The sequence below is a fragment of the Apteryx rowi genome, unplaced genomic scaffold (assembly GCF_003343035.1).
Source record: "Apteryx rowi isolate R43461 unplaced genomic scaffold, aptRow1 scaffold_920, whole genome shotgun sequence".
In the NCBI taxonomy this organism is placed as follows: domain Eukaryota; kingdom Metazoa; phylum Chordata; class Aves; order Apterygiformes; family Apterygidae; genus Apteryx; species Apteryx rowi.
The window spans coordinates 45,684-59,394 of NW_020451228.1; the positions used below are offsets into that span (position 1 = coordinate 45,684).

The 13,711-nt window shown below is 36.7% G+C and overlaps 1 protein-coding gene across 18 annotated transcripts in view; it reads left to right on the forward strand.

The window, feature by feature from the left end:
- Positions 1–13,711, forward strand: part of LARS2 (leucyl-tRNA synthetase 2, mitochondrial) — a 94,301-nt gene that overhangs the window by 25,679 nt on the left and 54,911 nt on the right. For 16 of the 18 annotated variants that reach the window (XR_003257872.1, XR_003257873.1, XM_026091769.1 and 13 more), the window contains 2 exons: positions 1,236–1,325; positions 5,436–5,579. The exons of 1 other annotated variant lie outside the window; for it this stretch is intronic. Coding sequence is in view for 15 of the 17 variants with exons in the window: in XM_026091769.1 (XP_025947554.1) it covers positions 1,236–1,325; positions 5,436–5,579 (234 nt within the window). In the remaining 2 variants the exon portion in view is untranslated. The remainder of the gene's footprint in view (positions 1–1,235; positions 1,326–5,435; positions 5,580–13,711) is intronic. One more of the 18 variants, XM_026091761.1, reaches the window with a different exon arrangement.

The window sequence follows — 13,711 nt, forward strand, 5'->3', positions numbered from 1 at the left end:
TTGTTTTGGTCAAACTTTAAAATGGATGGGTGAGAGCGTATGTGTATCCATTGAGCCTGTAAAACACTGCATTTGTGTAGAGGAAAACTGAGAGTCTATAACTGTATAATCCTTTAGTCATCTTCACATATTAATATGTTTATTTGAAATGCAGGTTTGTTTTTTTTAAGAACAAATATTTTAAAATATGGAACTTTATAAGCAATTGACTATTTTATTATTTTCACTTCGCAATACCATACTGCATCAGGAGACTGATTAATAACTCCTATTAGTTTTGTTTATAGGACATACACTGGGGTCAGGTTTGCACTTATTGCAAACAGTATGTCCTATATGTTCATCCTATCATTTCTGCAACTTCTAAACTATGTTTCTTTAAAAAATGGACCCTAATCCTAAATGAGGAAAGTCTCAGGGTTCATAATAAGGCTGTTTTTTAATTATTAGAGTTCAGTAAAAATCTATAAAATGTCTTTAAGTTTAAAAAATGCTGTTTATGATGTTGTTGCCTGCTGCTCTCCTAACTCCCGTTCCTCTCTTTTACGTTGTCTTTTTATTTTTATCTGTCTGTATTTCCTTCTTAACAATACTCCACGCTTGTGACTTCTTTGGCGGCTCTTTAGCTTTTTTCTCCTTATTTTGACCTAGAGCATTCTCCTGCCTTGAGTTGRCTTGCCTTTCAGATGGTCACTTGTGTGGCTGCTCATTGTGAGATATCCTTTGCAACTCTTTCATCTTGAAGGTTACAGTCTTACCCCATATTCCACTCCTGTCTTCCCCATACTGTCAATCAATGCCCTCAGTTTCTCAGTGCTCTCCCCCTGTTTTTCTATATCCATGGGTTCAGCTGTAGATTCCTCCAGTCTGCTCTCTCCTCTGCAGCCAGCTCCGAGCTGTCTCTGAGCAGTCGTCAATCTCTGTTCCTGCCTTTTATTACTGAGCAACAGCTGTGGTCATTTCCATTCTTCTTGTACTCTCGTATCTACCAGCATTGATATTGCAGGGGGATTTTATTCTGTGTTAACATGGAAACTTTGCTTTGCATGTCAACCATGCACAAAGCCAGAGTCCTCTGTTTTTGTGTACATGTGAATATCACTCAAAATAACATTACCCAAAAATGTGTTTATATCGTGCTGTTTTGTCTAGCGTATACTCTGCACTCCTGAGTTAATTATTTAAGTTGTAATATAGTAAGAATAGTGTCATGTATTTTTATTTCATTTCTATAGGAAATAACCACTTGCTTACCAGAGTACTATAAATGGACACAATACCTCTTTCTTAAGCTTTTTGAAGCTGGGATTGTTTATCAAAAGGAGGTAGGTACAAACTTTGACTTGTAACACTATGCATGTACACTGACTATATCTCAAGTTACTCATTATGTCAGTAACATATTTCTGAATCATCTATTCACATTCATTAAGTGCTGCTATATTTGGTTTTAAATCACTGCAAAATATACTGAATTTTATCTATAAATTTTGTACGTAACTGTCTAACAGTGGGTATCATAACAATTCAAATCAGAGTTGTTTGTTGTCAGTGGTTTACACTGATGTGCTGGATAAGAATGTAGCTACTATTAATTTATTTCATGGCTTTATATCAAAATTTTCTAGGTCTTAACTTCCCTCTAGTGAAGACATGAAAGATTTCAGTTGATTCTAACAAGATCATGATGAACCTCTTCAGCAGGGAGATTGTTTAACTATGTTACAATATTGACTGTGTCAAAACTGCTAGGATCAGGAATTGGAGATTATGTACCTAACCATGGAATTCCTGGACCCCATTTGTGGTCTCTAAAATGTTACAGAAATACTAGATGCTGTGAGGCTATTACAGTTGTTCCTTTAGCAGTACATTAAGAAACTTTTCACCTTACAATATTTTATAAATAACATATTCATGCTATCTGAAAAGGGAAGAGTTCAGTTAACTTCTTAAGTGGGAGGTAAAACAAAGGTGTTTTACCTTTCTAAACTTTCTAAAGAACTCTTTGCATAGCAAAGGCAATTCAGTTCCAGAAAACTAAACAGCTGCATGTAAACAAAGCTGCAATTTAATAAATGTCCCTAAGTTAAAATGGAAACTAAGAKTTCTTAAATATGCTTTTAAGTTTCATTGTATTCCACAGAAACCAGAAAACCCCTTAGAATATAGTTAAGGATGTAGAACCCAGAGAAAGATGTTGATGCTGAAATGTAGCATTTGGAAGGCACAGCGTTACTAAACTCCCTCTTCTACTTCCATATATTCATAGATCCTAAATGACAGCTATCAAAATGATTTGGTATTTGATATACCCTAACATGCTGGGTTGGGTTTTTTTTGTTTGTTTGGTTGTGGGKTTTTTTTGTAATTTGGTTTCCAAATTGTAATCAAGAATTTAACCCTTAGTTTTGCCATAACAGACTTATTTTCATGTGTAGATTTGTTTGCTTTAGGAGTAGTTCCAGGTGAATCTAAAAAGCACGAGGCTTGCTGTTTCAGCAGCAGTGATGGTATACAAAATYTTTTGCAAGCAGGCTCCCAGYGTTGTGGGATCCTGAATGTGTTTGAGTATCAGTGATTGGATGTGCTTCCCTCTAAGAGTGAAGGATCAGTTTGAGGACTTAAATCAGCATTTGCCAACCTGTAGGGGATGTCATGTCTGGTGGATATTAACCAGTTGCTGCTTGGCAAGAAACAGATGGCAGAGAGACATCATGTAAGCCTCGGTCTCTTCAAATTGACATAGATGCTTAAAGCATGTATTTTTCCTATGTCTTCAGCATACCTGCACTATACGTTAAGCTTGAAGTCTCCTATATTACAATTTCATTCCAGGGACAAGAAGATAATTTATAGCCTTCCTGTGGCAATAAGGATGATAGATGTAGAGTGTTAGTATAGTTCATGTTTTGTTCCAGGAATATGCATGTCTGGCCAGAAATTACACTGTTAGGGAGACACAGATTCAGTATGTCTGGGAGCTAGACTTAGTGTGCTGCAGCTTCCATAGAGAGTGCATCTTTATTCACCACAGCAAAATCCTCTCTCTTTTTCTTGCAATATGGATCTAGTCAGTATACCGTAGAGGTGATTGACCTGGCCAAACATAGGTGTCTCATCTAGGTTGAGACAGACTGCTGTCTATAAAAAATAATAAAAGCATACACAAAATAATAAAAGCATAGACACCAAACCTGGGGATAGATACTTATGCTATAGACACCTTAAGCTAGATGAGATGAATCCCATTTTAAAAGCATGCAGCCTTCATTGGCCTGGGGAGCAAATCTAAATAACTGATGTGCTCTATGCAGTGTTGCACTGTGCTTTCTTTGTGTAGATGAAAATCGCTTCCAGGGACCACAGTTTTGGAGGCTGTCACTGGCAAGAAGTTGCACTTTAGGTACAAGTAGGAACTGAGGTTTGAATTTAATGTCTAGGTTCTGGATATTAGTCCAAAATCCATGGGAGATGGAAGGGACAAAATACAACTTTAAAAATCCACAAACATGACCTTTCAGCTATGGATTTCTTACCTGTGTATTTGCTTTACGTTTTGCATTGTTTATTTAGATATATTTTCCTGTTATGAATCATGTGAATATGTTATGCTAAATAATTATTATCGTATAAAACAATCACTTTCCAAAATTTTCTTCATAAATTTGACCCGATATTATCCAAAAAGAAAATGATTATTTCTTCTCAATTTTGAGTCATAGCCAATTTAATACAAGTATATGCTTATACTGCCTCATATAACTAGCTGATTTTTATTACTACTTAATATTACCTCTTTATATTTAGTTAGATGTTACTTTAACTTTGTAGTGATGTATGGGGTTTTTTCTGAATTTTATAACTGAAAAGATCATTATTTTTAGAGCCAACTTCATAATGTATTGTACCATTACTAAAAAGGGTGCATATTCTGAAAGGTCTAAAAATGGATCTGCAATAATTTAATATATTAATTGCTTTTAATTTCCCAAGGAATTTTCAGAAAGCTTTTATGCAAGCCAATGTGGCATTATTGGTAGGTAACAGATGAAAGGTAGACAAATCATATAAAGTTTAAATTCCTATGACATACTGAATTCACGCAAGCTTGATTTGAAGGTGAGTTTACATTTTTATCAAAAAATGACTTTAATTCTTTCTGTCAAAATAATTCTGTGTAAATCAATGTAGGCAATCAGCCTGCACACAGGAAAAAAATCCCACTGATGACAAAAACAGCAACAGCATTCTTAAGGAAGCAAATTCATGCAGCTGTATTTTCTGCTGTCCTCACTATAAGATTTATAAGAACAAGCAGCGTATTTAAAAGTAGGTGAAACAGTTGTTTGGAAACTGGGGCATTTTAGAAGCTGATAAGCAATAGATAAATATATGAAAAGTGAATAACATGAGGACCATGATTAGTTTTTAGATTGAGATACTAAATCCTCCCCATTCCTAAAGAATGTGTTTAATATTTTTCAAATAATATTTAATGTATTAGCATGTTATGGAGCTGGAGCTACTGTTTTCGGTCTGTCTGATTTCACTTTGATTTAGCTCAAGTACTAAATAACACTCAATATAATGAATTGGTCATTTTTGTTGCTTTTTTTCCCCCTTTCTATTCATTTTTTCAAGTTAATATCTGTCACTGATGAATACCCCTTCTGGAATGACTATTTCACTACCTTTTTCACTACCTTCTTTCGTGGTCTTTCTTACATCCTTTATGATAAATGATGAGCTAAATTTTTCAATATTGTGTGAAGGTGGGTTTGGCTTTTGTCTCCTGCCAGTATGGCATGTCTGGTATTTCAGTTCCTCCTCAAAATACAGTTCGTAAAGTTGAACGCCATCATATGTTTAACTTTAATTTTTTATGTATTTATATTGATAATTGATAGGAAACGTGATTCCAAAAGTATTTCACAGAATTGTCAGAAACAATGTGCAGAAAATGTTAACTCTTTGACTTGGAAGATAGTTGACAAATATCATTTACTTTTATGTGATTCTGTCCATTGGGGTTGGAAATCCTCAGTTATACATCCCTTTTAATATGACTCTCAACACTTTTGAATCAGTGGTGGACAACAACAAATTATCAGACCATGTAGTTATGCAGTACAGTTAATGGGAACAATGTTCAGAGATGTTTTCACTTACCACTGCATATAAAAGTGTCAGTCTATTCTGCTAGTATGATCAATCCAGGCAAATGCTGTCAACTGCATTTTTGGTTTTTTTGAGTTCTGAGGAGATGAGCATTCAAAACATCTTCAGCTGAGTCCATGTTGCTGATTCAAATGGATGTTAACAAAACACAGAAAACTTGGGGGCCCAAGGAATAGTTCTTGCAGTGCCTGAAAAGTAAGATTCAGTTTTTGAAATAGCTCTGAAAATATTTTTTCATCTTACAACTTTTTTAGGCGTTGGTTAATTGGGATCCAGTGGATCAGACTGTTCTAGCTAATGAACAGGTGGATGACAATGGTTGCTCATGGCGTTCAGGAGCAAAAGTGGAAGAGAAGTACCTCAAGCAGTGGTTTATCAAAACTACTGCTTATGCAAAGGTATGAGAATACAATTTTTGGAGATTATGGTAACAGTTAAAAGAGGTGACTTATCTGGAAATATTTATCAAGCTGAATGTGGTCTTTTTTTAATATATACATATATATGCATATACATGCATGTTTGTGTGTAATATATAATAATATATGTCCTATCTCTGCGCATGTGTACATACGTAAATATATATATATATAAAGTGATTATCCCTTAGTCTTTCTGTTCATTTCTCTATAGTAAGAATTCTAAGTAATTGGTGTGGGATTAAGTTTTGAAGAAATTGAAAAGTAAAATTAGAGATGAATGAATGACTTCTGCATTCATGCACTGTCATCCCATATTTACCTTCAAGTGGTTGTCTGTATCATATTGTGGGTGTGCAGCTGTGCAGTCTTTTGAAGTAGAAACTTGTTAGTCTAGTCACCCTGTAGGATTTACGCTCACAGTGTAAGCAGTGGAATGCAGCCTGTCATCTAGAGTTGAACATGTGTGTGAGCCAGTAGTTCTTTAAGATTAACTGTTCTTTATTCAAGATTCCTCTGGACCTTCTATTCTACTTTATTTCATATTGTACTCTGATTATCTGTAAGCTTTAAAATATTATAAAGATGTTTAAACATCTTTTTCTGTGAGCTCAAATTTCAATTGCTGTGAGACTACATAGCTTCCACACTTAGGAATTCTTCAACTAAATATACTGGCTTTATGCTTTTTGAAATGGACATATCCATTTCCCATTTTGCATGGATGAAGTTTTAATTCCATCCAAGTGCTTCATGTATTGAGTCTTCAAGTACAGATTGAGAAAATTATTCCCAAGAAAATGTTAAAAATTCTTTGTCTTTGACCCCTTTCCCAAGCCTCAGGTTCAAGAGGCCAAATTTCCTCTATCATTCAGGGGAGAAGAAATCCAGGGCTCATTCCAGATCCATTCATAATCAAGAAGAAAAACCTTAGTTTTTTTGTCAGATGCTTTGATCCCTCATACGCAAAGAGGATACCAAAGATGCTTTATGCGTGCCTTCTCTAATTGTACTGTGCCTTCTTGCAGTAAGGAAAGAATGTTTACTTTAGCTGTGCAGAAAATTAAGCATGTCCACACAATCACAAAGTGATCATAAAGTCCTGACCGTTTCTGTGCTGCTCTTGTTATCACAGAAGAATTGCAGTTGGAACAGACCTCTGGAGTTCCTCTGGTCTAAGCCCCCTGCTCAGGCAGGGTCAACTAGAGCAGGTTGCCCAGGACCATGTCCAGTTGGATTTTGAATACCTCCAAGGACTGGAGACTCCACAACCTCTATGGGCAACCTGTTCCACTGTTCAACTGCCCTCCCAGTGAAGAAGTGTTTCCTTATGTTCAGATGGAATTTTCATGTTTCAGTTTGTGGCCATTCCCTCTCATTCTGTCACTGGCTACTACCAAGAAGAGTCTGGTCCTGTCCTCTTTACACCCTTTCTTCAGATGTTTATAAACATGCATAAGATCCCCCCTGAGCCTTTTCCAGACTAAACAGTCTCCGCTTTCTTAGCTTCTACTCATCTGAGAAATGCTCCAGTCCCTAATCATCTTTGTGACCCTTTGCTGGATTTACTCCAGTAAATTCATGTCTTCCTTGTACTGGGGAGCCCAGAACTAGACACGCTGCTCCAGATGTGGCCTCACCAGGGCTGAGCAGAGGGAGAGGATCACCTCCCTTGACCTGCTGGCAACACTCTTCCTAATGTAACCCAGGATGCCGTTGGCCGCCTTTGCCACAAGGGTGCACTGCTGGCCCATGTTCGACTTGTCCACCAGGACCGCCCCCGGTTCTTCTCTGCAAAGCTGCTCTCCATTGGGTCATCCCCCAGCCTGTATTGGTTCATGGGGTTATTCCTGCCCAGGTGCAGGACTTTGCACTTCCCTTTGTTGAGCTTCATGAGGTTCTTCTCTGCCCATTTCTCCAGCCTGTTGAGGTCCCTCTGAATAGCAGGGACCTCGTCAAGTTTCATGATTACCCTTGTGATATTTCAGAGTCTGTCCCAACTCACTCTTTCCCTCAGTTAGAGGCTGGAGCATCACTAGAGTTTCTACCTTTACTTTTACATCTTTTGTCTATTGTTTTTATAGAGGTTGTAGGAAACAATTGCTCATATTTTCAGGCTGCATCCATGCTGGCACCAAATCACTGCTTATCCATCCCTCACTGAAAGAGGTGGATTAGCCTTAAATTCTTACTCTTGAAGACCAAAAGACAAGACTCAGAAGCTTTTCAGTAGCCTCAAAAACACACTTAGGTTACAGGATTATTACTACTTGCTCAATACCCATCCTTCTGCTCTAGGGAAGAGGATATATCTTTTGTCTTTAGATTCTCTGGCCTAAGAAATGTAAGGAATTACAGGAAAGGCATCGACTCTTGGGATGATCAGGTCTTCAAAATGTCATTCTTTAGTAAGTAGGCTTATTGCCCTGAAGCATCAGATGGTCCTTGTTTTGCAGTGGGTTTTCATTCAGAGCCAAACTGTTGCCCAGGAGGATCTGGTGTCTCCCCAATGCTCCCTCATCTCCCAAACAAAGGTGTCGTGTCAAGAGACTGCCATGTCCTCTACTTACAGGAAGGACAAAAGTGCAAGTGAACCTTTGCTTCTTATCATCTTAGTGGCATCATGAATGAGAACTTCCTCTACTTTTTATTTGGGGATAAACATTTATATCAACATCTACAAAACCTTGTAAGAATTACTACAGAGGACAGTGGCTACTCTGCAGATCTCTATAAAGAGCTCTACAAATCTCTGTGAAGGTTTCCCAAATGTTTGTTCTGAGCTTGATTAATATTCTGTAGGGTCTGTGCTAGCTCATACAGCCAGGCAGATGAATGATGCCATATTGCTTCCAGCTCAAGTGTTTTGGCAAGCATTGCCTTAATGTGCTCCCATTTCTCAGTGTAATGACAGATGCTACCAAGTATTAGCAGGTGGTTTGGATTTTCCTTTTTACACACCCTCCACTGACTCCCCTTTTTGCTGCTGTGGTTCTGGCACATTTTAAACAGTCTCACTTTGCTTTTTTTGGCAAGGGCTTTAAACATTTGGTTGTAGAGAGGAAAAATTACTTTTCTTTCTTTTCTTTTTTTTCTTTTGGGTGGGGGAGGGCAGTGCAAGCCTTCAAATAAGAATAGCATATTACAAGATTCTGCTATTCCAAATCTAATATCTGATATTAGATGGATTTCACACTTTGGAAGATAAAGATAAATAAACTCTTTTTGGTATTTAAATTTTTCTTTCAAGTTTCAGGAGGCTAGCTATTATGATAATGTTGTGTCTTTCATTCCAAAGAAGACTGTTTTGGCCATACAGCTCTGAATGCAGGCTGCCACTGAAGATTTCCCATCTCACGGAGACAGTCTCTGAGCTAACGCTGGTGAAGAACTTCAGTCTTTTAAAGGCTCTGTGCCCATGCTGACAGAACCAGGAAGCTTCATAATAGCATCTTAAAAGAAGCCAATTTACAAATCTTAAATGCTGTTTTCCCTATTTACAACTTTGGTTCCTCTCTCTGAATATCTTGCCTCGTTATTCCCCAAAACTCATCTCTGCACACATTTCTTTATTCCCAACTCACAGTTGTCACTGCAGTATCTTCAAAGGTGTAATAAGAGGCATGAGTCCTTCCTTCTAAATCACTTTGTTTTGCATCCTGTTTCTCTGGATTCAGGCTGTTGACAGTTGACTGAACCTCTGCCTTTCTAAACAATATGTTGTTGAACACCATGCTTGCAGCAATCACTCTGCCTAACCTCTTCCTCGACCCTTTTCAAGAGCCCTTTTCTGGAGACTTGGCTTTATCAGGAGGAAGTCATTCACTTAGCTGTATCATTCATAGAACCTTTCATACTGGACTGGAGGTTCCAGATTTTACAGGACTAGTCCTAATAGCAGACGTGGAGGATAGAGACATCCCTTTGACTTCAGAAAGTTAAACAACTTTAATCACCAATATAATTTTAGGATGGTAACATTAACAGTGATAATACCTTCACTTCAGCAGGGAGATTAGTTCATGTCTCTTGATCTTCAAAACACTMATTTCCGTAATGAGATTTGACTGTCTTGCAGAAAGCACCTGCTTTTCATCATGGGCCAGAACCACTACCAATACAGATTCCTTTTCTTGAAAGTCTGTGCTGTTCATAGACTATAGGTATTTGTACTTCTGATGATAAATGAGTAGTACAAATAGTTTTTTTTTTTATCCTTACTTGACAGTTGGCCAATGAACATCTCCTTCTAAAACAATATCAGGTTCTTTATGGGTAACACCTCCCTTTTTTTTCTTCCTTTGTTTGGGGCTCACAATTACACTGCCTTCCCTGCAATTATTTTCAAGCACCTGAAGGCTCAGCAAACTACTCTAGTGGAAAGTATGTCTATTCAAGCTGGGTTTAGATAGTGATGATTACTTATGGCTGGACCCCTGTCAATGGGAAATCTGAGAGGGCATAATAAGGATTATYTTCAATGGGACTGGGGACTTCCCATGGTCAACTTTTTTGCTGTAAAAATTGGTAGAAACAGTTTTCCCTTCCAGCACTTGTCTGGCCTGGAGATCTTTAGTCCCTGTTTCTGTGTAAGCTGTGTGGTATGCACCTTCTGTCCAGTCCTGCTGCTTCTCAGGGTGTCCAGAAAGGTATGGCAGGATGGTGCCTGACTGATGTGGTCCAAGTCATTCTAATCCAAAGACCTGCATTTTCTGCCAGTAGAGGAACCCAATATTTTACATTAGGTCTTTGAGCCATACTGCCAGAATTCATATCAGTACTCACCTGGTCCTCTGTTTTCTATATCTCACAACCTGGAGAAGTTCATGGGAACAGAGCAGGTTTATTCCTTCCTTGTGTGAGATGTTCTTATTAGCATTGGGAAAAGGTAGAGAGCTAAGTGGATCAGGTTTTCAAAGAGTTGTAGAACTAGATCTCTGTTATCCTGTGAAGTTTCACTACTTTTTATTCTGAAAATTTGAAATGGGAGCCAATAAGAGATTATCTGGTAGTATTTTATCCTTGCACCTTTTGGGGAATATTTGTATCTTTTCTCACTTTGACTACTTTTAGACTTACGGGGTTAKTACTCTCTAAGTATTCTCTACTTCTTCCCCTCCCCTTTTTTCAGTGAAGCCTTAATCTTGTTTTGGTATTTCATGGGAGAGTCATCTGACTTTGACCACCTTCTTTCTCTTGCTCCTTCAAAAGTGACTATTATTTCTTCTGTAAAGGTTACAGAAATTATGGATCAAATGTCAGAAAGCTCTACCTTCCTTGAACTTTTTCTGCAATGAGGCACTCTGCAAATCTGCTTCACATTCCTTCCAAACATTATCCCTGAGTTTTGTTTAAGTCGGCACATTAGGAAAGCATTTTGAAAAAAAGCTCTGTTTCTGGTAAGTAACTTTCCTGTGTAGCTAAGAAGAAAACAACAGTTTTCATTTCATAACTATTTTTCATGGTTTCAAGGAAAGGTTTCAGCTTTTCAACCTTTCATAGATAAGGATCCATTTAAAATACATTTAATGAATCTGCTGTCCCTTAATTCTTGATTTTATACGTGTGTGTGTGTATGTGTGTATATATATATAAATATATGCACACACACATATGTATGTATAAATTTTATTTTCTGTTTGGAGAATCCACAAACTATGTTGTTGTAACTAAAGTCTCATGACTTTAAAAATAAATACTAGTAAGGGCAATCTTCATCTGTATGCTTGTTACCTATCAAATAGCAACAAGGAGTTTCATGATCCTGTTCTGGGCTGTGAAGTCATCTGGCGTGTTTCATGAGTCAATGTTTCACTCATAGGCACACAGTGTTCTTTAGATGTATTTTGTGTCCAGTCATCTTTTTTTGTGGATTTACTTTGAATTCTTTGTTGTTACTGCACCTGTTCATAGTCCTTTCTTAAAATAAAATAAAAATGCAAACAAACAAAACGGTGTTTGCTCACATGGCAATTTACCAGTGGCAATGTATTTTATTTCCAAGAGCAGAAATATCAACCTACTTAAACACTTAGCAGAAACCTTTATTTATTATTTTGGTTACATATAAAGTAATCGCAACTCATTTTTTAAACTGTCAAGTAAATATAAAACAGAGCCTAGCAACTTTTATCAGTTTTTTTCAAGAACATTTTAATTAGCATTTTTCTTTTGACAGGTTTCTTTGATAAAAATATAAAGCCTTAACTGATGGCATTATTATTCAAATTGCTGTCTGTGCATTTAAGACATTTAAGCTAAAACATTTAGTTGCTATGGTTACCCAGTTGAATCTGTAGGCAGATTCATTGCAAAAAATATATCTGTAAATGTTAGTATTTTCTGTGCTTACCTGTGAATTGCTATTACTTTTTTTTTTTTATGCACAGTCAACTAAGTCTTCAAATCACAATACTTAAGATTAGGCATTGTATAGTCCCTGTTCCTCCCAATTTAATTTTATAAAATACTCATATGTTTTCATATTTTAGTTTTCAGAAATCATCCAAATAATGAGAAAAGAATCTTTATTTAAACATAATAAAATATGCACAACTTTGGAACTTCAATTTTTGTCATTAAATCATCTCCCTTTTTTTCATAACAGTAAGATAATATATGTATGTTTAATTTAAATACTGGTGGAAAGTGGCAAGGACTACAAAATTTTGCCACCCTAATTTACAGCTGCCATACAAATAAGTAATGCTCTTTCTTGGTTTGTGCACTGACGTTTCAAGAAAAGTCCTTCTTACATTCTGCAGAGTGAGGGAACAGGAATGTTTAGCATTGTGCCGACTCTGTGATGGGAAAGCAGCAGTAGCTATTGCTAGAGTTCTTCTCCAACTTTTCTCTGGGTTTGCACTGCAACTGACAGTCCCTTTCTATGGGCTGAATATAATTGGAATTGTTTTACCTAGTTGCACTTTTCTTGAATTCTTGTTCTGTTTTATTTCTGAGATTTTAAACAGAATGCTTCCTTTTTTTACCCTGTAATAAAACTGAAGTACTGTATTTTAGTACATTAAGAATCTTGTCAGTACTTTGGATTTCATAGCATGAAGTAATGGCTCAGCGTTATGAAGAGAATAGAAATGCTGGCTTTTTAGTTTTTCATGCTTTATGTGTGATTTTTTTCACTTCCTACGCTTGGGGTCTATCTCATAGTTGTCTTCTTCCAACAGAATGGGCCTGATTCGCTTTGAAACTCTTCCTCTTGAGTCATGCTGAAAGCTCTCTCCTGGAGAGGAACCAAGAGTCCTACCTCCACAGCTTGCTTACCACTTCATTAATAAAGAAGTGACACCTGTTTTGTCAGCTTGGCAACACAGAAAATTGTTTGTATATATCCAGGCCAGGCTAATCTCTGCACCATAGTATAAATGCAGCGTAACACGTGGTGCTAGAGCAATAAAAATGTAACTTCTTGTTGCTATAAAGTTAATCAAAATAGTGAAAGCTAAATACTATTAAAAATGCTAAAAGTTCTAGGAGCTTTTATATTTACAGAATCGGTTACTCATTTTTCCCCAAAAGATACACCTTAGTATATTCGAAAGGGAATATCTTCTCTTTGATAATTGCCACAGTGAGAAGAAATCTGGAGGAAAAACTGGATTTACTTTTTGCTTTTGAGAATTCATTTATTTACCTCATTTACACCTAGTCCAACCAAAGACATTAGTTAAACCAGAGACATTTGTTGACTACAAATTATAGGATAGAGAAAGGCAAAAACTACTGAGAATTCAGACATTTGTGAGAAAATTTGAAGCATGTACAATATCTGTATTATCACTTCTTTTTAATGTATGTTTTCAGAATACCTGACACGTGGGAAATAAGTCAAAAGTGACTGATGATAGTATAGGCAGAAAGTACTGAAGATAAAGAAATAATGAAATAAGAAGATTAAAAACTACCAGCAGAAAGTACAGTGCGTAATCACAGTTGGAGCTAGTGCAGTAGAATGCAAAATAAAGCATTGAGTAGCCTGGTTTTAGATTATTGTACTTTAGTTAATATATTAAGTTGTAGTAAATGATCTCCTTTAAACTTTAGTTTATATTTGTATACTCTTTTGGGAGCTTGATCAAATATTGTGAAGAATT